The sequence below is a fragment of the Urocampus carinirostris genome, chromosome 19 (genome assembly GCF_059441175.1).
Source record: "Urocampus carinirostris isolate Australia breed hairy pipefish chromosome 19, RoL_Ucar_1.0, whole genome shotgun sequence".
Lineage (NCBI taxonomy): Eukaryota > Metazoa > Chordata > Actinopteri > Syngnathiformes > Syngnathidae > Urocampus > Urocampus carinirostris.
The window spans coordinates 15,696,605-15,721,227 of NC_142367.1; the positions used below are offsets into that span (position 1 = coordinate 15,696,605).

The window sequence follows — 24,623 nt, forward strand, 5'->3', positions numbered from 1 at the left end:
CCCAGAAAAGTCTTTAATTCCTGATTCCCTCATCTCCGGTGGGTAAAATTCCAATTTACGACCTAACAAATCAAACCTCCCAGCCGTGCCGGGGCGTCCAATATTTTGCTGGCCCGGCTCCTCATCCAATCCCGCTTTATAGTTTGCCCTATTCGTGTATTCTTTATGTCGGAACCTTGACGCATCGTCAAGAGTCTTAATTCCCCGGTCGGCCGGAATGTATGTTCCTGCATATTAAACCAGGTAGTAAAGAAGGCAATGGACTTAACAACTACGCCTTCAGCTCCATACGAATTACTGATGGGTCGTTTGCGATCGAACCAGCTCTTGTGAGCCCACACTTGGAAGTGAAATGTATTTGTGTGTGGGGTAGTCTTATATTTGCTCTTTGGCCCCCACTGCCCGGTTATTAAGTCCGGTGCCGCACACCGTACTTGTTCCCCTCGGGAGCTCAGGCTGAGCAAAAGCGGGAGAGGGTGAGGAGGAAGGTGGGTGGGATTTTGTACTTTAAGGGGCCCCCTTCGCCTGTGTTACCAAACACATTCTTACATTACCGCCCCCTAGCCACTAAGCTAGTAACAGTTTATTAAACTGGTGACGTTGTTCAATGCCTGCTAGCTTCCTTTTAGAAACCACCTCGAAATCTGATTGGCTACACCAATTGCTCTCTCCAAAACTGATTGTTTGAGCCAGGGCTTCCAAATCTCATCCTGAAGGAGTCCGGGTAGATTTCTGAGCCAAGCAACAAGTAGTGGCGGAAATGTGATTGGTTAAATGCTTAAATATAAAAGCACACATGGAAGCAACAAAACCAGGGAGAAGCAAAGAAAGGAAGCTGACAAGATTAGGAATTGTTTAATAAGCATTGATGGACAAAATATAATTGACATGATTCAGATATTAGATGCTGTTAGAAGGAGATACTGCTTAGGAATATAAAAGACCAGGATTCATCCTTTATGTGTTAAACACATACAGTGCTGATGACAGCAATAGACGTCAAACCTCTATTGAGGTCAACTCTTGAGGTCAAGTAATGCCCCATCTCCCACGTTTTGACCGGCAAACGAGAGCATTTGGACCACTGCGGCCCACCAATCCCAAATCGTATTTGTCACAGTCAATCGGTTTTATTTGGCCTGCGACGGATTTAATCAGTCAAGGTAAAAATCCTGACTGTTTTCGATTCAAGCTAAAAAAACGCCTATAAAATCGAGTCTGTCTTTGAAAATTCCCCGCGGTCATGGTTCACCTCAGTTAATGGATGTTGGGGAAGGAGGGTTTGTGGGGTGATCAGGATGAGTTGCTTTAAAGTTAGACCAAAGCAAGTAAGCGCAGACTTTAACCTTTTGAATTATTTATATCAGGACGTCTAAGTCGGAAACGCAAATGTTTAAAGGTCCTACAATGCATTTCATATATTCTCTCGAACTTAAGGACATAATCATTTTCAGGCCTGTAAAGCACATCATTTGGAAATTCGGTGTGTATTTATTGAGTCTGATTAATCGTCCGATACTGATCAGTGTTTTCACAATTGTAAGCATTCAGCCGTTGTTTGCAGATGACACTGCTTTGGAGGCTGACTCTGCAGCAGCACTGAGTACTCTGGTAGTAGGGTTTGATAGAGGGTGTAAGTGAAGGAAGCTTAAGGTGAATGTATACAAGAGTAAGGTAATCAGTCGTCCTAGAGGTCATGAGGTTGGTCGATTAGAGATTTTGTTGAATGGTGTAAAGTTGCAGGAGGTAGATGGTTTGGAGGAGTATGTGAAGAAGGGGGTGGGTGAAGGGTGCAAGGCGATGGGTGTGCTAAATGGATTGTTCACATGTAGAGATCTGTGAATGGATGCAAAGCAAGGATTGTGTGAAGGTGTGGTGGTACAAAAATGATTAAATGAAATGATCTCCATTTATATATCACTTTTCAAGTCAATGAAGACCTCCCAAAGCGCTTTACAATGTGCTTCACATTTACCGATAGCGACCGTGCAGCCATGTAAGGCGCAAACCTGCTTATTGGTTGCATTAGGGGTTCAGTGTCTTACCCAAGGACACTTAGACATGTAACACAGAGGAGCCCGAGATTTGAACTGCGATCTCTTGATCCCAAGACAAGCGCTCTACCTCCTGAGCTATGGCTCAAAGGCCTAGGGTTTGAGAGTAAACAAGTGTAAAAGGTTAAATGTTTTTAAATTGAATGTTTGCTTAGTTTGTGTGGCGTGACACGACTGGATAGGTTAAGGAATAAAAAAGTAAGGAGAAAAACTGGTGTGGTGAGAGTTTGCTTGGGAGGGTTGATGAAAATGTTCTGAGATGGTTTGGACGTATGGAAATAATGGACGAAGGCGGTTTGACTTAAAGAGGTGAAGTGGTGCGTAACAAATTGAGAAGAAGGCCCGAATATGAATATGGTTAGATGGATGGGCTGAAACTTGCTCGCCGCATGTTTGGCAATTCATATAATATTGTCTACATAGCTCCCCGTTAGTATGTGGGCTCCTGAAGGCTTCCAGTTTTGTTTGATCTAAGTTAGCCCCGTTAGCAGTCGGCTAGCTGGCTGAGTTCGTGTTTGCTGCAGGTAGTTTTTTCATAGTTGGCTCGCGGTTAGCCTAGCTGCTTACTGCATGTTTCCGGTCACCAAGCTTCCCCCATTTGGGCTGCTCACCATTTGGTATACCATTGCTGCACTCGCCTGCAACACAACGCCTTAGCATTCTCAACCAAAACGACCAAAACTTGGCTCAAAAGACTCAAAACCTTTTCGACTAGTTAACATGTGAACCAATACCCTATTGGCTTGCTAGTGTGCTGGTGTGATTCACATGACGTCAGAGCTCAGGACATCATAGACGAGACAGACTTCAAAATGCTTTATCTCGAAAAATAATTGGAATATACTAATGACTATATATATATATATATATATATATATATATATATATATATATATATTAGATTCAGATTCAGATCTACTTTATTGTCATTCTAGTACACGTGTATACAGAACGAAATGTCGATGCATCTGACCCCCACAGTTTCCTTGAATGTACAGATATAAATAATGTTGTATTGTATTTTGGCTACGTATAGTATTTTACCATAGTGCCGATAGTGCAAGAAGAGTAGCTAACCAGATGTGCAAAATGGGCAGTCAGGTTAACAAGTCAGGTACACAGTAACATTAACACTGTAACAATAACGCTGTAATTACAATAGTGCAGAGAGCAATGTGCAAGGAGTGGCAAGCTATAAAAAAAAAACTGCCACACACTGCATCACTGGTTAAGAGGGCACAGCAGCGCCTGTACTTCCTGCGGAGGATGAGGAGAGCCCACCTGCCCCCACCCTCCCTAATTACATTCTACAGGGGCACCATAGAGAGTATCCTGACCAGCTGTATCTCTGTGTGGTGTGGAGGCTGCAGCGCTACCGACTGGGGTAGTGTGAGGAGGGTAACGAGGACAGCAGAGAAAATAATCGGGACTACACTTCCCTCCATTCAGGACATTGGCCAGAAGCGCTGCCTATCCCATGCTAAAAACATTATGCAAACAACTTGTACTATTCTCTCACATTTTGTATGTTTTAGAATTTGGGAATCCCTTTAAACATTGACTTAATTAAATCACTCTTTTGCACCAAAATTGGATCTTAAAAAATACAAAATAACTTTAGCACCTAATGTTTTTTCCCTCAGACTACAATTTGCAAATAGCAATTGAAACAAATATAGCGATCCTTTGACTATTTTCTCATGATCTCTATGCGAATGTCACTCGGTTGTTTCCTCTGGCGAGGTCACAGTTGCCTGGCAACATTGGTCAATAAACGCACGACGGATCAGCCATTATTCGCCCTCTAATACTTGTCATTTTGTCACTGTCTGTCTCTCACAAAAGCGGCTGTTGTGTCACTTGGGGCCCGCTTCGGAGTTCAGGCAATTACTTTATAGTACAGTTCATCAAGTGGAAGGCTCCTGTGGTACACACATCCTTGCTATTTCTGAGCTCTACCAGATAATGCAGCAATATTAGTTCAACATTGATGTAACGTCAATGCAGTAGGCCCCAGGTATATGATATTAATCTATTCTGAGGTGGGGGTGACTAAGTGAAATAGCTGTATATCATTCTAAATCCCTAGTACCCCAGATTAAAAAAAACATTAAAATAGCAAAATAGTATTTACAGTATGTACTACTTATCTGTAATATATATGTGTGTTATTAGATAACATTTAAGTAGATATATGCAAAAGAAAAATTGAATGTAACTTTTGTGTGATGTGACTAAGAGGTGGTACAGTAGAGTAGCAGGTGAATGCAGAGGGTAAGTTGATCTGGTGAGGACTGTCATACCCTTAGAAAATATCTGTGTTTTAATCCCCTCTTTATTTTTGATAGGAGTCCCAATCGTTAATTGATTATGGCCACTTAGCAAAGGTAGGAATTCTTGTGCCGTAGTTATTAAAAATCACAGGTTGCGGTTCCATGGTAATCATGTTTTTGCTTCTCCCTTTAGCATCCCTGCACGATTTGAACCCCATAGTGCATAAATAATAAAAATGCAGTATTGTATTGCAGAATCTCCCGTAAGCACAAGAGATTCTGAACGAATCGAACAAAAAGGAATTGAGGGAGGTAGTTCAGCCAATAACATATAGTCATTTCCATGATGCTGAGACGTAACTGCATTGACCAGCATTTTATATGACCTCGACTAGAAGCAGACAGGCATCTTAGGGACATAATTTTACATATGCACAAACACCACAAAGTTTGAATTTCGTATCTATGTCGTATGTGGAGGAAATGTCGTAAAGGGGGCAGGAAAAAAAATCATTTAATTTGGTTAGTCTCAATTTCCAACTCTGATTGTTGGTAATAAAGATTATATTTCTGATATATTTTTGATTACTGATACAATAAATGATCAAATGAACCATTCAAGTTAATCATCAATTATTCTCTCGTTTTAATCATGCTTTAAATCTCTAGATTAATACAAAATGTATACTTTACCTCAGTTTGGTATCAACAAAATAATTCATCGAAAAAAATTAAAATAAACATTTAGTACATTTATTTGGATGTACTGTTTTTATTTTGTGTTGCTAGCGTGATGAAAATGAGAAGGCAATTCAATGTTCTGAAATTATACACCTTTTCAACACTTGATGCCATGTTTGCTGCCTATGGCCTTGATGGACGAGACAGAAAGAGAATAATTGTGGTTTTCCATCGAGCAGGTAATAATGTGGTGCAATTATTGTCAACAGCAGGTTTTTTTTTCCCTTTCAGAAAGAAATTGCAGCTGGTCGATTTTCAAATGATGAACATTATGCTACTATAACAGCCACGTATTTTACACTCAATAAAAAACACAACAAAAAAACAAAGTTGATATGATTTTAAAAAAAAAAATCTGTCCTGTGAAATCAATATATAAAATTTTGTCTTATTTTGTCCCTGTAACAAAAATATTTGTGTAAAATTTCAAATTGGTCTTTTTTAAAAAAATGTTTTACTATCCATTAAAAAAAAGGAAAATACTGAATTTCTAGTCACAATTAATTTGTATTTAATCAGGTACGTACAAATTTAAATTTATTCTTGTTTGAAATTTTACATTTTTATTGGCTAAATAATTTAAGCTGTCACTTAGACATCACAACCAGTGTTCCCTCTAAGCTGCGTGCGTGCGCAATTGCGCACTGCTCGCACATTCTCAGCGCACAAGAAAATCTAGCCAGCGCACAAAAATGAGGGCTCAAAATGACTAATTAAGAAGCGACTTAAGTCAAAGTTACAGTGCATGAAGGTAAAAATATACGGGTTCCCCTGACGTTTTGTCCTAAATGCGGTATTTTTAAGTCAATGTCGAACGAAGTTGAAAAGTAAAGTTAGTAGAGTTTGTCGAGAACCGGCTTCTTTGGCTCGGCTCACTAAAAGGAACCGGCTCTTTCGGGTCCTAAACGGCTCTTCGGGTTGTTTTTGCTTCTTTAATCCCATCATGACCAAATATTATGTAAAACTATGCACAAAATGACTTAAGAGAAAGGGGGAATAGAACAAAAGAGAAAAAAATACCAAAATGAAAAAGTAGTGAAAAGCCGGGAAAACAAAAAACAAAAGGAAGAGTAAAAAAGAAGGAAACATTTAGAAAAAAGCCAGGAAAAAAAGAAAAGAAAGAAACGTAGGAAAAAAGTAAATGGAGAACAAAAATAAAAAAGTAACAGCTCCGAAAAAATAAACACAGTGAGACTTTTTAAAAAATAGTTAAAAAAAAATAGAAAAAAAACACGGAAAAAAGAAGAAAAAGTTTGTGTTGCTTTCAAATCATTTCCAATTGTACCAAGTGAATCTTGTTGCCAACATTGTAATTCCACTAGAAAATCTACAGTTCTGTATCTTGCACCCGACTAAATAAGCCCCCAAAAATGTTAATATTATGCGACAAAATATATCAGGAAATAAAAAGAAATGGATATCTTGTGAAAGAATTGTAAGGACAAACAACGTTTGTAGGCCGTACAACCTTTGCAATCGTACATGAGTCAATTCATTCAAAAGAGAAAAATCATTTTGCATTGCCGGAAACTCAGCAAAATGTAACTTAATGTCAAGTTTTGGACATGTTTGATAATTAATTGTCGTGCCACACTTGGGATTATGGTTGCTCACTGTTGTTTCAAGCGTTGCTCACCGACTTTGTGTGAACGCTCAGACCCGTGGAAAATTACAGGGAACATTGATCACAACCCAATCACGCTGATAAGACGCGTAGGTGTTCACGTGGACAGAGGAACCTGTTATCACCATGAATGAGCAATCGCTGTTTTTGTCCCCACCAATTTCTGCGTAACAGAAAATAATTAAGGCCCCCTGCTCTAACTTAACAAAACATAAAGGGAACACAGGGCATATACCCACATTGTGAGGAGACAATAATGACCTAATCAATAAGACTATAATAACTTTGAATTTACTTTAATGATAGCTGTGATGCTAGCCACATTTAGCATTAGCGTGTGCTTTCTCCACGTTATTAATTTTGCAATGAAATGATTCTATCTATCTACCTTGGTCATATCCCTCAAGAGGGGGTGACCGACAGCAAGACAAACACATACAATAGCAAAGAAAATAAAAGGGAAACAAATAGCAAAAAAAACACATACAAAAATTTTTGGACTGTGGCCAACCCAATTGCCCAGACACCCAAACAAGTTAGGCTCCTCGTCACCTAAGTTGATCATGCTTTCGTCCCTCCAGATGAAACGGGACATACGAAAGCGGCCATGTCACTCGGGTCAGGGTGACACAACACACTCTTGTTCAACAGCAGGGCCCGACAGCTTTCACTGGTTTACCCCTGCCGCATCATACGGGTGCCCAGCCCATCCTTAAGAACGCGTCCAAAATCCCACTATCCTTTCACAACACCTCTCCACTCCTTTCTATCACCAACAAGAGCTCTAGCTTCCATTATATTTAGACCTCTTTCCTGCATTGCACTCATAACACCATCCATCCACGTCAATTGCGGCCTTCCCCTTGGTCTCTTTCCATTGACTTCTGCTCTGTCGATCCTCTTCAACATTGGCTCCTCATCCATCCTCTCCATGTGTCCAAACCAACCGAGTACTCTCTTATCCACACGCTTGCCCAGTACCATGACTACTCCAGTTCTGTCTCTCACCATTTCATTTCTCAATCTATCCAATCTTGTCACTCCTAACATAGTCCTCAAACACTTCATCTCAAAAACATTCAATTTCCTTCTTAAATCTGCGTTCAGGCTCCAAGTCTCTGCACCATACAACACAGTCGGCACAATCACACTCTCATACAGTCCCCTCTTAACATCCATACTCATACTCTTGTTGTTCATCACTCTCCTCAGAGAACCCAAAACCTTGCTTCCTTGATTCACTCTGTGCAATACCTCGCACTCCATTCCACCAACTGCAGCCACATCACAACCCAAGTACCTAAAGTTGAAAGCTTGGGTTCTCTGAGGAGAGTGATGAACAACTCTCCTCAGAGCACCAACACTGTTTTAAAACAATTACAGTGAAATTAATAAAACTAAGCAAACGGGCTTTTTAGTTACATCACAAACCAAACTTTACCCAGCTGAGGTTCCCATCCCAACACCAGGACGGCTACTTTTGTCTTTCCAAATTTGTGGAGATTTAATTTCGTGACAGTTGATCAGAAACGGGAAGGCTTTGGCTCATGTCCATCCCTTTTGTGTCCACTTTTATTTCTTGCTGTTGTGAGGGTAGACCCATTACTTTTCCTCCTAGATCTTATTTCTTGGGCTTAGCGGGACTATTTCGACAGTTGGGTCGTTGTGGGAACGGTCCGGGGTAGAACCGGGACAAAGGAAGGTACACTCAGGCAAAGTTGGAGTTTGACTGTGATTACCCCACTGGAAAAAAAAGCCATAAAGGACCACTTGATTTACTAGTAGGCCTCTTCTAAAAATAGCTCAACATTTTTTTTTAATGGCAATACTGTAATCCCTCGTTACGTCGCGCTTTGTACTCCGTGGCCTCATTGTATCACAGGTTTAATTATTCGGTGATCCATTATCCACTATTGCATATTGCTGCTTGCAGGGACCTGCAGAGTGCACTTTTGTCGGGCCTAGTGTCTCTTTTTTTTTGGCTGTAATTGAATTTCTTCCTGAAATTAACTGGATTTTTGTATTTTATCAATTTTATCGATTCGTTGTTGCAGCCCTAATATGTATGTAAATGTGTGTGAACGTGTGTATGCGTGTATGTATGTGTGTACGTGTTTGCGCGTGTATGTTTGTGTGTATTTTTACGTGTGTGTGTGTGTGTTTGTGTGTGTATACATACGTATATGTGTGTGTATATGTACTGTTAGATTTTAAATATCAAAAATGTACTGTTTACCAAATTGTTCGAATTAGTTATCTGACTCCATTTAACAAACACAACCTACATTCTCCTAACAATGCGCGCTCGTTTCTTGAAGGAAAAATTAACAAGAGACCAGCAATTCCACACGGGGGCAGATTTAATTTCTTAAACAATTTAGCTAAGTGTACTCCATCGAATATTAGCCGAATTAGTGTCGTTCCAATCTCCGTCAAGCCTCCTCTCTCGATCTTCTGCTTCCTCTTCGGCCCACGTTTTTCCCGCAAGCTGGTGTGCCGGCCCCTCCCATGGGCGTGCCAATGAAAGCCCCCACGTGGGGTCCACCCCCTCGTCTCGATGTCTTGACAAACTCAAAACAACACCGAGCGTTTATCAAAACAATGCCTGACGTCCTTCGTCAAAATTCCCCAGCCAAAACATTCCGAATTTGGAACAGCGTGACCTGAAGCCCACTCAGTGCAAATCTTAATTGCACTCGATAAATGTACCTTGTATTTAATCGTATAAAATCCTTAATAGTAAAATGTATAAAATTCTTCTGTGTGTGTGTGTGTGTGTGTGTGTGTGTGTGTGTGTGTGTGTGTGTGTGTGTGTGTGTGTGTGTGTGTGTGTGTAGATATTCTGTAAGTACAGTATATGTATATTCTGTGTTAGGGTTATGGGTTATGTATTTTCTTGGGGTTGATTAAACAGAATCGCAGTTAAAGATTTTTTATTCATTCATTCAGTTGCATTTCTTTTTCCCTGTCCTTGTTATGAAAGAATGGATTTTCCATGAATATATTTATACTATTTTAAATAATATATGATTAAACGTTGTAAATGAATTAGAGAAAAACAATTGAAACTTAATATTAAAAATAAGCATTTTGGAAAGAAATTCGTCCGAAGTGTTATGTCACTTTCATCCCAAATAAATATTAAACTTTTTTCATTTCTTTTTACTTTGTATCACAAAAAAATATAAAATAAAAAAACAGTAAATGAATATACAAATGGATAAATGAAGATTTTAAAAATGGAATAAAAGAATAATAGAGTATTTGATGCAGCCTAGCTCCCCCAGGTCAGAGAATGAGTTGCTGTACCAACGAAGAATTATAAGCAAACGGTTCAACACAGAAACTAACGGTAGACTTTGCATTATCTCGCTCTCTGCTTTTGTCGCAGCGCTGCACACTCGCCATCAACAAGCTCACAGAGAAGCAAACCATAGAGCTCGGTCGGGTTAAATTTTTCATGTAAATTCCAATTAGAATTGTAATAATCATTCGAGGATCTCTCTTGTCTTTTTGTTTTGGCCTTTGACACGAAAGGCTTTTTATCTTGATCGTGCATGGAATAGAACTCGACCGTCGGCCTGCGCAGATGCTGATAATGTCGCCGATACACACAATAAATCGGACTCGCCAAAATAAATCCGAAAATAATACATCTTTTAGGTTTTTTTTGATGGCTCTGCTGTGTTTTTTAAAACCTTTTTTGTGGGTGTTAGTGATACTGGGCTCATTATTTAAAAGGTCATTTTGTACGGGTAGGTATGAAGACAACTGGTTGACCAAGATGAAAAGGAAATACTGGAAAATATTTCACAATCCATTATTCCCATTCACATATTGCTGCAAGCAGGGGGCGGCAGAGTACATTTATGTCAGTTTTGCCTGCCATCCCTTTTTTGCCGTTCATGAAAAAGTAAACTGTACTTAAGCAGCCATGATCCAGTTTCCGTGACCCCGTATTGCTACGCCAGGGATCGGCAAACCGGGCTTATTGTTGCCATTACTATATTTCCGCCTAGAATGAACAGCATTCTTTTGGAAGCGATCCATTATCCCTGTCCCATATTCCTGCAAGATACTTTTGTTGGGAGGCATGCTTAAAAGGAAATGCATGAATGTGGCGGGAATCTATTATCTCGAGTTGACTATTGTTGAGAGCAAGGACAGGGTGGAGGCTCTTTTGTCGGTAGGCACGTGTGAAATAAAATGCACGGTTGTGGTCCATTACCTCCCATCCCATATTGTCGCAAGCAGGGACTATTAGAAGGCACTTTTGGCCAAAGGCATAGTGTTCGGACCTGCTTAAAAGGCACAGTAGTGGCCCCAATCCATTATCCCCGGTCAACTTGCTAAAGGGTTACATTGTGCCTAATATGACCTGTATGACGATCCATTATTCCCAGTCGTAAACTACTGCTGAGAGCTGGGGACAAAAGAGACAGTTTTGGGCATGTATGGCAGCTCTAGTCCCGTCCTTTCTGCCTAAAATGATCAGCGCTTGTTCGTCCACGATTCATTATCCCTAAGTTGGACAATTTTTATTATTATGATTGGGAAGAATTTTTGTTGTCCTTTCAAGCTGTCCCAAATTTTTAAGTTGCATTTTAAATATAAACTGCTCAGTGGTCATTTTTTTGGGGCAAAATCTTTTTCGACACCTTATTTCGCTACCCTCTATAAATAAAAGCCGGTTTTGGGTATTATAATTCCAAGGTTTTCCATTCATCAGTTGGCTATTCAAATCCACAACAGGGGACTCGAGCGTTTCCCAGCCGATGTCATTCGCCCTCCATCATCTGGAATAGGCTGGGCCGGTCGCCACGGCAACCGAGTGAGAATTGATCACCTTGAGCCGGCTGCAAAGGCTGCCGTGTTAATGACTTTGCCACCAATAGCCCTAATAGCTTCTAGCTAATCTTAATTATCTTATATTTTGGATGTTTAGAAAGTTATCTCATGAATAATTTAAAGAGAAAATGTTGGCGGCACCGCGTGCGGTTGAAACGGCTCACCCTGAAATGTTTTTATCAAATTACTGTACTTTCTGCACTATTCGAAGCACGCATTATAATGAGCACCCTTAAAAAAAATAGTCATTCGTTGTATTTTTTTTTTTCATAAATAAGGCACACTGGACTATAAGGCGCATCACTGACATTTGCATACAATTGCAAACAACTTTGAATGCACAGGGAATCGAACCCTGGTTGCAGAGTGGAGCGTGCTGGATACTACCCACTAGAATCTCTAGGGACACAGGCAACATGTTAAACGGCATTAGTTCTTATCTCATCGTTACACAATTTTTAGTCACAATGCGAAATTGTTGATGTTATTATTGTGCCCGTCCACGAGAAGATGGTCAGACATTAAACCGGCCTGTGGTTAACCGGACTTGGAGAGTCTTTACGAAGATTCTAAACTGAATGACGATGATGGCGTTGTGGGAATTAATTCGGTCCTTCTCAACGCAATGAAGACGACATTGTGGAAATTCAGTCTTCCCTAAAAAAATATAAACAAAACATATCCACACATAATACAAACATTTTGAGCAAGTTTGAGCTAGTAACAAGTGAAACAAACATGTTCTCTACTTAAAATGTTTGGCATTGTGACTAAAGATAGTGTGATAATGGGGTAAGACCTAATGCCGCTTCATTTACGGATTGTATCCCTGGGGGCCTACAAGATGGGATCTGGTGAACTTCTATGGAGCAATTTGGGTTTGATTCTTGCTGCATTCAAAGTTATGCTATTGTGAACAATGATCCATGTCAATGGTGGTTAAGAATCAGAGCTATTACCATTGCTATCTGTTTTGATCCCCCCTATGCAATTGCGATCAGCGATAAAATTCGACCGATCCATAATTGCACAAACATGGTTACGCATTTTCAATTTCGTCCATCTACAAGAGGAACGCGCGATAACATTTCTGGCCAATTTTCGTTTTTTTTGGGTTACCCCATAGTCCGGAAATTACGGTAATCTGGTGTTTTTTGTTTGTTTGTTTTTTAAGATGTTAAATGCCATTGTTATCTGTATAAGCCAAACATTCCATTTTCTATTTTGCCAATAGTGAGCTTAATTTTCTTTCAGAGGAGGGTCTTCAACTCCCGAGGAAGAGAGTGTCTCAGTGGGGGGATGCCGACCAGGAAAACGAAAGCCCGGCGCCTGGGGCTGGCGGCCATTTTGCAAGCAGCTGGAGACGCATCCTCCTCCTCATCATCGCGATTACGATTCACAACATTCCAGGTGAGAGCAACCCATTCATCTTTTAGCAGTTAATCGTTTTTTGAAGAAAAAAACCCCCAACATATCTTTTGACATAAATCTAAAAATAGAAATGTAGAAAGTGGGGTTGGAGCTAAGGTGTTAAAGCTATGGCCTGGGCGCCATTTGCAGCCCGCGAACATTATTTGACACCCGCTTCGAAAAAAGTGTTATGTGATTTTTGCCACATTTTGTAAGTAACCATTTTTTAAAATTTTGAACTAACATAATCACTTAAAAACGTTTTGGTCATAAAGAAACCATTTTGGATCTCGAGTGGATCTAGGTTTTATTTCAAACAAAATCATTTTTTTTCCCCCATATCAGTAAAAAAAGACAAAATAAATAAACAATTTAAAGATCAATTTCTGGTGCACATTAGGCTCCCTCAACACTCAACACCAAATCTTGCTAAAAATAGGGTGAAATTGTAAATAAAATATGACATTTTTATAAATCGACTCAAAAATTGTAGGAATTTCTTAAAATGTGATCATTTTGTACAGTTAACCCCGAAGTAAATTAAATCCTGTTCTTGAACCATTTGGAGAATATGGATTATTTTGGTCTATTTTGAAAGGTAAGACTCAGAAGCTTTGTCCGAAACTTAAATTACTGCAAGTGCGACTAAAATTGAGTAATCTGAGTTGGAACACACATAAATTGAGTTTTTTTTTTCTCGCCTGAATATTTTTTTGCAATTTAATTCCTGCAGATGAATGTAGCATGGGCACCTTAGCTGGAAAACTGGTAGACAATAGCTAGAATCCTTACCAACTACCTTGTCAAATTTGATCGCAATTTGAAAAACAAAACATTGACTTTTACACATTTACCTCATGGTAGGCCGAAGCGTTTTCAAGGGTGGCCATTTGGAGACAAACTGTTCACAGCCCTAAAACTTTTGCTTTTGCTTTTGTTTATGTTACTTTGGACATTTTTTTAGACATTGTCAAAGAGTTGTAAGTGTTTGACATCTCTTTCCAAATGTCAATCATTGATTGAGTACACTTGTGCGTAATAATTGCCCATAAAGATGGATCCCAGGTTGCATTTACGCATGTTTGTATTCAGCTCTAATTCCAATACAGCTCGTAAAATCGAGTTTGGAATTTCATTGGCTAACCAATAAGTCAATTCACTTTTGAATCGGTCACTATCGGCTTAAGATTTTTGAAGCCAAAGTACTTCATGAGGTCTTTTTTCGATACAGGCCCTCACAAGCTAAGGACCGTGGAAAAAAAGCTTACAATTGGCCCAAGAGTGGTGTCAATCAAAAGGTCAAAGGCTGATGGCTATATCGGAAATTTTTGACAAGTCTCAGCATTTGGAATATTTTGTCTGCAAAAGAATCCTTTACAAAAACTTTTTTTTTTCTTAAAAAAAAAACTCCCTAAAATATGTTTGATTGCATGTTTTATTTAGTACAAACAAAATTCACTATTTAATGATTACCTTCATAAAAGCCACTTGGGGTCAAAGTCAAATCGAGATGACGTCATTACGAACTGTAACAAAAAAACTATAGATCTACAAATACACAGAAAACAGAATTGCAGTTCAAATATTGGTCTTTTTTGTCATTACACAAAAGTAAAACAAAATTGGGGAGCTTCTCTTGCTTTCTGTGCAAGAAAGGTATTTAGAGAGCAGCTGGCCAGGTGCACGCTAGCATCAAATAACCTCGAATTGAGCCGTAATGATTAAAATGCAGTCATTATTGTAGCAGTTTCCCACGTATTATAGCTCCAGGTCATCCGTTTCATGGATAATGGACCTGTCATTGGTGAGATACCGGCATGACATGGTGGCTTTAAGGGAGTTCTTAGCCTAGCCGTACAAATAGGCCAGACATGCAGCCTCGGTATTGCCGTCTCCCTGATCCCACCTCAGTTGCTTCCTGGACCTCATAACAATTCACTGAGCACTCGCTGATGATCACCATTTCTTTGCGCTTTTCTCACTTTCCTTAGAGTTCGATTTTATCGATTAATTAATTTTCAATGTAACGAGCCGCTAAAAGCTAGCCGTCGTCCTGCTTCCGAGTTTGCTTTGGGTGGACACATTGACTTGCAGCATACACCAGTTTATCACAGTGGCGCGCTCAAACAGGCCAACCCACTCAACACATAAAGCCCTTCCTACGCTGTAATAGCATTTGCTGTCGGCTGTGTGCTCAAATGCCCGATACGTCGATTTTTAAAGACCATAAAGACAATTCAATTCAAACGTGCAAAGTTGCGAACCAAGTCCATGTTATTCATTTTCACTGTACGTATAAAGAGAAAACATCACGATTAACCGAAATCTAATCGTTATTTTGATGTGACGTAATGCGATTCTGTAATTGCAACGCGCTGCGGTTTGAGCCTTGTGTGAGCAGACAGAAAGCCTAACAAGGCATCCCTAGAAGAGGACGCTGTTTCTATAAAAAATCATGTCTATATGATTAACCCTTGTGTTGCCTTTATTTTAAAGACCAATATTAAAATGGGAATTGTATATATGTACCAGAGCCATATCCCTCGAGTGGGAGGTGGCTAGAGTCGAGAACACATTCACATTTCTGAGTCTGGGAGATTGATACAGGGGAGGGGATTCCCAGCCCCCTCGCTCAACCCAACTGATGTGTTGGGAGTCATTAGGTGACCAAACCCCCCAATTCCAACCCCCTAATGCCAAGCGCTAGGCAGGGAAACAATGAGTACCAATGTTGTAAGTCTTAGATATGACTCGGCCGAGGCTTGAACCAGCAACCTTCCAGTCTCGGGGCGGGCGCCCTATCACCAAGGCCACCGAGCTGGGTATAAAAAAAAAAATCATTTTTCTACTGTTGGGACCAATCTAGGAAAAGAACATTTAAAAGTAAATAGAATAGGATTCAAGGGGATTTTTCTGGGTTTTTAACAACACAGTGGCATGTCATTTTGACCCGAGGTACTCACCAAAAACACCGAAAATTTTCCTTCAAAATTAAAATTACAATACCCGTCTGAAAAATCACAATTAGCTTTTTTCCCAAAATCGTGCAGCCCTACATCCCTCTCAAGGTTTGACGGGCAATCGAAGCTGAAAAGCTCAGCTGGCTACCTCCATCCGCTCTTTCTATGGAGCGGCAGGAGCTCGGCCTGCATATTAACACGCCTTGATGGGCCAAACGGGGGTTGTCAGAACCGTATGGGGCCCGATCCCCACGTCAACTCCATTGCCGTTCGGCACGAATGACGTCGAAGGGCGGTCCGTCCGACCGACCTTATGATTTATTCCCAAATATTCAGTCTTTACTCTTCAGGAATTTCTTCTGGGCTTGTAATATTGTGTTGATAGTCCGTGGCCAAGGCTTTAAATCATTGTCCCTCTTTCCGACCTGCCGTGCGTGTAAAAAGACATTAACTGCAATAAATAAGAAGGCGAAGACGTAAGAAAAATAAAGGCAATAGGACTTCATGTACCTTGGCTTTTTTCTCATTATTGGCGGTGAAATTCTGTGTTATTGAATTCTAAAATGAGAGTGACTGTGGATCGGTGTTTAGAGCCCAATAACTGAAGTTCGAATCACCTATCCTATTTGTTCTGTCACTATGTAGGGTCACAGTCTTGGACTTTAGTTTTTAAAGAGACAGTGTATTATTTAGTGCCTCCTAGTGATAAAAAAAAAACCTATGTTCAATTGAAAAAAATGTATTGATTTGAATAATAAGATACTGTAATAATGTATACTTAATGTATACTTACTTACGATTGTGCTATATTTTGTATGTTTAAGGTTTATGTAAGTATGTTTAAGGCTTGTATAAGTAACTTGTATTGTTTTGAAACTGAAAAATAAACGTTTTATAAAATTATATGCTCTAACGTTACAAAGCAGGCTGAATGATAAAGCATAGTACTCAAAAACAAAGCTACACATAAGTTGTTGACAATATGTGGTCTGTGCAGCCCTTTGAGACTCTTTGTGATTAAGGTTTATACTGTACATATAAACGTGACTATAAAGATTCAAGTCATGTTTATTTGTATAGCCCTTAATCTGTGCAGCCCTTTGAGACTCTTTGTGATTAAGATTTACACATATGACTTGAATCTCTATTGTCAAGTCATGTTTATTTGTATAGCCCTTAATCTCAAAGAGTCTCAAAGGGCTGCACAGATCAAAAACGATTCCAAACTACAGACTATTATGACACCATCCCCTCATTTAAAACCTACATGAGGGCAAAAAATAAACATATTATCAACATAAAATATAGGTTATAGTTGACAATATATGGACATCTGAGAGAGCAAGACTCAAAACCTTTGTGTCTATAGTTTATTTTGTCTTACAATATGTTAATGTTCAGTTGCAGTCCACTTTATAAAGATAAATAAAGATTAACTTACTTTTGGTAGAGTTAAGCGACTTCTTCCTCCGTGGTAAAAAGTGGACGAAAAGGAAAGCGATTCAACTATTTTCTCAACCGCATCAAGCTTTCTTATTCCACTTTCATTTTAAAAGAAACGGCTTCCCTTTTCTTTAAGCTTTACTCCAACCATATCAAATGGATGCACGAGATGTTAAACAAAAAAACGTCAAAGTTCTTAGCGTGCTAGAGATACAGTGCAGTGTGTATACACACAAACCATAAAGTAGAAGACTGATTTCTTCTTCGGGATGGATGCTGGGTGACCTTTCACTGTGCCACGCGGAAGAAAGAAGCACTACAGCACTGTCCTCTACTCGGTTAAAGGTGCACACAAGACAAAATCTAACTTACAGGAATGTCCGGATATTTTTCCACATCCCGAAAAAAATGTTCGTACGTACCATTGGTGGTAACTCGAATGTTCGTACGTAGGGGAGCGTCTATATTGCAAATCCGTACAAACCTTTGTGTCACTTTTTCTCAGCACAAACTTTGTGGTCGCGGGTAGCAGCAGTGACAGTACCAAATTCTAACCACAAGACAATCTGTGGTATAGATAACGAACAAAGAGGTAGTCGATTTTTTTTAATCTATTTTTGCACCATTTCTAGTCACGGTACCAGAGACGAATATTGATTTACTCAAGAACCACCAGGAAAAGTATGTGTGTGTCTGTGTGTGGAGTCAAACTTTGGAACAATTTACAAGACGAGATCAAACGATGTCCAAATATTCACATGTTCAAATTTAAATACAAAAAACATGACTGGCAGAATACAGAGATGAAGAAAATATGAATGATACGAGAGATTGGAAATACTGCATTTGCAACTATAGTTAACTTTGTTGTTATTGTTACTATTATTATATCATAACTGTTATTATTGCTATTGTTGTTATTATCATTGCTGTCACAATGATATTTAGTGACTGGTAGGATTATAACTTTAATAGACGGGTACTACGATGATTTGTATATAACATATGTGACTATTGTTATTATTATATTTAATGATATCCAACCTATGTAATATGTAAATCTGTGAGATTTTGTCATATTAAGACACAAGAGGAGCAATCTGTGAAATGTAATTAATTAGGGAGATGAAGGGGTAGGAAAAATAAGCGTCTGCTTCTTACTGCCCCTTTTTGAACATGTTATTTTAACATTATTTTCGTTGTTGAGTCATTGTTTTTGTCCTGTTTTTATTTCATAATCCAAATAAAATTTTCATTCATGCATTCATTTTGTTGTGCATTCCACATTATACAGTGGCAATAAATCCTTCTATTCCAAGCATTCTTAGTGGCAAATGTATTGTCATTGTAACAAATGCAATGCACAGCAAAAATTAACACTTGTCTCTGATACTGTGACTAAAGACAGTTTGGTAATGAGATAAAATCGAATGCCTTTTCAAATGTCATCTACATCACTGGTGGATCCAGTGGTTAGAGTTAGAGGTAAGATCGGGCCAAAAAAAAGCACCCGAGCCCGACGCAGGCCCGAGGGGTATTAAACCCGACCCGGACCGAGCCCGACTAATTAACTGGATTTGCTGGCCCGGCCCGAGGGGGCCCGAAATTACATATTTTATTTATAAGGAGGGGTGATTTATGATAACAAATTAAACTCTGCCTTTTGTTACAACATCTAGGCCTAAGTTAAATAAAACTGTATAAACATTTACATCTTTTATATTTCTGTGTCTGCACTGCAGATGTTACATTAAGCGACAATCTGTCATTGACGTTTTTTTTTTTTTGAGGTAGCGAAAACATTTAAGGGCGTCCGTCATTTTGACGACTTGATCATTGGGCCATAATCCACAGCAGCAGTAGTAGTACGTCCTTAAGATTTTAGCGCAGCACTTTCATTCAGGGGGTGTTGACGTGTTGTGCCCTTTTCCGACTCCTATGCAAATTCCCCCCCCCCCCTGATCGTATTCTAAATAAAACGCTTATTAAAACAATAAAGCGAGCTAATTATAATAATTGGGAGATCCTAGTCTATATAACGCGTTTATTTAAACAATAAAGCGTGATTTTATTCTGCAAATTGCGTTTTTTAACGCGGATGAAAATGTCACCAACGTCAATGTACGCTTCCGACAAAAGCGATCGTATTCTATATAATACGCTTTAAAACAAAATAAAGCGAGCTAATTATAATAATTGGGAGATTCTAGTCTATATAACGCGTTTATTTAAACAATAAAGCGCGATCGTATTTTACAAAATGCGTTTGTTAATGCGGATGGAAAAGTCACCAACGTCACTGTATGCTATGATTTCCGCAATCACAACTAATTGTACACAAATAATATTTATTTGATTTACTATATTCCTTGGTCTAGTATCCATACATAGTTTAAGTATATATGTTTAATGAACATATATTTATAATTATTAATTAATTTTAAAAAAAAAAAAAAAAAAAAAAAAAAAGCAGGACCGAACCCGACCCGACCCGACCGTATGACTGACATTTCAGGCCCGACCCGGCCCGAAATTGCCTCGGGTTCGGGTTCGGGCTCGGGCTCGGGCCATAAATCTTAGGTCTAGTTAGAGTTCAGTGCCTTCACCCCAACAAACCGGGTTCGAATCCCGTTATTATAAAGTTTTTCGATAACACTGTAAAACCTTGTTTATAACTCGTACCTAAACTTTTGAGTTATTTTTTAGGTAAAGACAAAAGGTGTTTTTTTTTGCATTTTCTACTACCAGTCAAGAAATTTGCATTTATTTTTATGAGTTTGCCTTCTATGATTTTTTTTCACAGTGTATCTGCTTTTAGCTTACTTTTGGCAAAACTGTTCGGAGTAGAATGGGGTATAAGCAATGGGAGGGTGGGTACAATTACAGTAAGACACGGCCACCATAGTTACGGGATCCAATTAACATACGCGGCCGATACAACAGCGAGCGACACTTTAGTCGCTATTCCTGATAGCATAGCAGTATAATTTCCTCCCGATTAGGTAAACTTAACACTAAAGACTATACAAAAGGTTCTCAATTATTATACATCATGGAATCCAAAGACGCTGATAATTTTGTAAGGGTGGATGCAAAATGTTGGCGATCAATGAGGAATGCAGGTGGCCCGTACCAACTCCACATCAAAATAGATTCAGATTTGTGAGATAAAGGTATAGAGAGGATATACAATTCGTGATCCAGCATATCAAGTATATGGAGCGAGTGGTGTCATTTGCATTTGAGCCTCCGGCGAGTAACATATGGAAATTACATCACGAATACCATGAAATTTGATATACTGGATCACGAATTGCATATCTTATTTATCCCATAATATCCAATTTTGACTTTAATTACGAAACGCCACCTTCACTAATATTTGTTTTTGTCATATAAGGAGGGCGCATTGATCTACTCAAAGAAAGTGCAAATACAGTGTCTGCAGTCTCTTACAAACTTCTCTCACTGAGAACTAACCGAGTCAACAGCAGCATCATAAAAATAACACTTACTGTAGAACAAATAACTTTGTTTCGGTTCCCATCGATCCAATACATGTTGTGTTGATTGCGAAGCCGCAAGCATGCCATGCATCGTCCGTGATACAGAAGCGGCCGGGCCGTCGTCTGCCTCGCGTTCTGACTGGCTGAAAACAAGCGCTGTCGAAAATATTAATTGTGACTTCATGCTTGATTGTTAATGTATCATGAAAATGGTGAAAGTAAGAAGAGGCCTGTCTCAAATAATGTCATAATGCCAACCCAAACGCCCAAAAGTATGAAAAAAAGAAGAGTTTATTCAAGCGTATCTAAGAAATGCACGGACTTGCTTATGCATCATAAACAAACTGACACAATTATGACACAAGCCAGAATACGGCAGCCACGAGTAATAAAAAGTTCCAAATCACCGTACAGCTCCTTTAAGGGTCGCTTATTGTCAACGGATAACAATCAGTTGTTTGTTGTAGAGCTGTATTTTCATATGGCCTCTAGGGGCGCAAGAGCTATCCAAAAACATCAGAATCCATTATCAAAATGAAATGAAATGAAATGATCTGCATTTATATAGCGCTTTTCAAGTCAATGACTTCCCAAAGCGCTTTACAATGTGCTCCACATTTCCCAATAGCGGCCTTGTATTGCAGCCATGTAAGACGCTAACCTGCTTATTGGGGGTATTAGGGGTTCAGTGTCTTACCCAAGGACACTTTGACATGTAACACGGACGAGCCGGGATTCGAACTGGGATACCTTGATCCCAAGACGAGTGCTCTACCTCCTGAGCTACTGCCGCCCCCAAACAAATTTGCAATTGTTTTTATAATCTATGAATCATCTCTTGGATTCCAAATTTTCAAAATATGTGCTTTCCTAGAGCAATCGTTTTGAGGTTCTTTAATACATTTCCAAATAAACCCACTCAACGTTTTAGGTTTTTTTTCCCCAAGAAAATGTTTTTTTACCTTATTTATTTATTATCTATTACATACAACAGCGTTAGTACAGGTGGTTGAAATCATTAAAAGTGCTTGAATTTTAAGCATGCCCAACATCAGTTTTTTTGTGGAAGCAGAAATATTTGTTTACTCATTTTAAAGGTATTGTTTGGATTCAAGGATGGACTTGCGTTTGGTAATTTCGGGATTTCCCGTCAAACAGGCGGTCCATCCATAAATGCAGGGGTTGTACAGGTGCTTGAAATGCTTGAATTTTTATGTGTTTTCAAGGATTGAAAAGTGCTTGATTTTTTTTTTTCTGGTGAAGTGCTTGTAAATGCTTCATATTGTTGCGATGTTTCTCGACAAGTCTGCCTTAAAACTATGCCAACATTGCTATTAAGTGGCTTCGCTTTGCAATTGCTTTTCTTTTACCACTTTCTCAAAAGTTTATTTTTTTCCTCATGCTGAGGTTTTGAGTTTTTCCTTGCCCACATGTTGGTTTAAGATCAGGCGATGGTGTAATTGTAATCCTGTGCAGTCCTTTGAGACATCTTGTGATTAAGGCCTATACAAATATATGCGACTTGACTTTTTCCCCTCATGATTAACGGCAGCTGGCATTAGTTGCTATGGCATTGTGTAATGGAGTGCCATTGCCCCTTTCAGGTCCCGCCCAAGAGGACAGGTTCGTGATACACTTTAACAGCCCACTATTAATGCAAGCATTACATATTGATTATGGACATTTATTTAGAGCCAAGCAAAAATTTAAGGTGGCGTTTCCCAGTGGTAAATTGTAATAGAAAGATTTTCCTGCTACCGTGTTGTAAGCTACGCTTTGTTGGGTCATTTTACCCAACACAGATTTCTCTCAAAAACAAATATTTTGGTGAATTACTCAAGATCTAAAATTATATGTTTTGAGAAATGATCATACAGGATTAAAATCGCATGTATTAACTGCAGATGTTATTGTTGCTATGCAAAGTACTGTACATGATTAGCACCAGATTTTAACTTTTAATGGTACTAGAGAAATTAGAAACTTGGCTCGGAGAGTCCTTAAAAAGTCCTTGAATTCGGCCATTAATAAGGTGTATGAACCCTCATAATATTGGTCAAGTCCACATGAATACGTTTTATGTTTGCAGACCTTTTTAAATGTTTTTCTTTCTAGTACACAAGCCTTGTGAGTGGTTTAAAAGGTCAAATATTTTTGCACAAAAAAACATACAAACATTCTCCAATTTTCATTCAAAACGAGACTCTTATTTTTACAACGAAAACATGTGTATTTCGTTTTTTAAATATTAAAAGAAACATTTTCTTGCAGTCCTACAAGCCTAGCTCTTTAGCTCTGCCGGTTGTTCAGGAGTCAGACCCCCCCCCCCATCCCTTTTTTACCTCAATCCTTTGATGCAAATGATGTTTCATGATCCTGCTGACTGGCTTCAAGCTGGCAGGAAGGAAGGAAGGAAGGTAGGTAATAGGTAGGTGACTCATTTGATGTGGCTGACACCCGGTCATGTATAAAGGATTATACATGAATAATTGTATTTCAACTTTGTAGGTTTGTCAGAAAGCTATCATGCGAACATGTGGGAGTGTGGACAATTGAAATAAGTTGAAGCTTTATTATTCTAATCAAAGTTAACATTACCATAGCGAGGCACAGAGAAACAATGTTGGGAAAATTGGCTACAGTAGAACCCTGAGATGTGACATGGATCCATACTGAGGTTGGGATCGTAGTCTGAAATTGTCGTATGGCTGAGGATAGAAAAGTTGTGAACTGTTTAAATCTAGGCTTAAAACACACTTCTATTCCATAGCATATGGATAACCTATATTTCATGTTGACGATATCTGTGTATTATTTGTTTTTGCAACATCCATTGTAGCCTGGTCATCCTGGAAGGGGGATTACCTCATATGCGGTCCCTTCTCAAGGTTTCTTCATTTTCCTCATGTTGAGGTTTTTAAATATTTCCCTGCCCTCATGTAGGTTTTAGATCAGGGGATGGTGTATTAATAGTCCGTAGTTTGCAATAATCTGTGCTTCCCTTTGAGACTCTGTGATTAAGGGCAATACAGATAAACATGACTTTGCTTGTTCTAAACCCATTGTACCCTAGGTGAAAACAAAATAAATGTTATTCATGTTAAAGATGCCGTGAAAAAATAGCCTATTGTAATCAATGTTAAAAGGTTCATAGAACAAAAGTTGTGAATCCCCAACTATTTTGGGACCAGGAACTGGTCCGAATTCCAGGACGGGACCTTCATCCAGGATCTGAAACCGACGAGTATTTTAATAGCTCCCAGGTCGCCCAATCGAGCCATGTGTCGTCTCGGTCTTTGGGAATCGAGACAATTTATTACAGTCGACATATTTGTTACCGATTGATAGAAAAAGGAGGAAGTGGGGATGATTTGTGATTCCGCAGTGCCAATTAGCTGTCGGCAAAAGAGCCCCCCCACCTAGGATTGAAGACGATGCAATCGACATCCGCATCTCCCGCAGAGAGTTTCTTTTCTGGGAAAGTCTGTGTGTTTCTCACGGGGGAAATCAGCCAACGTATACAACAGAGAGAGCAGTCCGTGACATTTTGCTTGTCTGCGAAGGTCACAAATGGTGACACCGTTGAAATATTTCATGCGCTTGCATAAAAGGATGAATTATTAAAAGATTTTTGTTGTTTAATGCCAGGGGATGAAATGGTCTTTTTTCCTCATTTCTAATAATTACGATTATCCCTTAAAAATGAAAGCTCATTAAACCTGCAACTGATATCCAATTCCCTATTTTCTAAGCTATGGCGACTG

The 24,623-nt window shown here is 39.1% G+C and overlaps 1 protein-coding gene across 2 annotated transcripts in view; it reads left to right on the forward strand.

Annotated features, from left to right (window-relative positions):
- slc39a11 (solute carrier family 39, member 11) overlaps positions 1 to 24,623 on the forward strand; it is a 90,991-nt gene that overhangs the window by 50,388 nt on the left and 15,980 nt on the right. For both annotated transcript variants that reach the window (XM_088323378.1, XM_088323379.1), the window contains exon 6: positions 12,795 to 12,950. In XM_088323378.1, the coding sequence (XP_088179504.1) occupies positions 12,795 to 12,950 (156 nt within the window). The remainder of the gene's footprint in view (positions 1 to 12,794; positions 12,951 to 24,623) is intronic.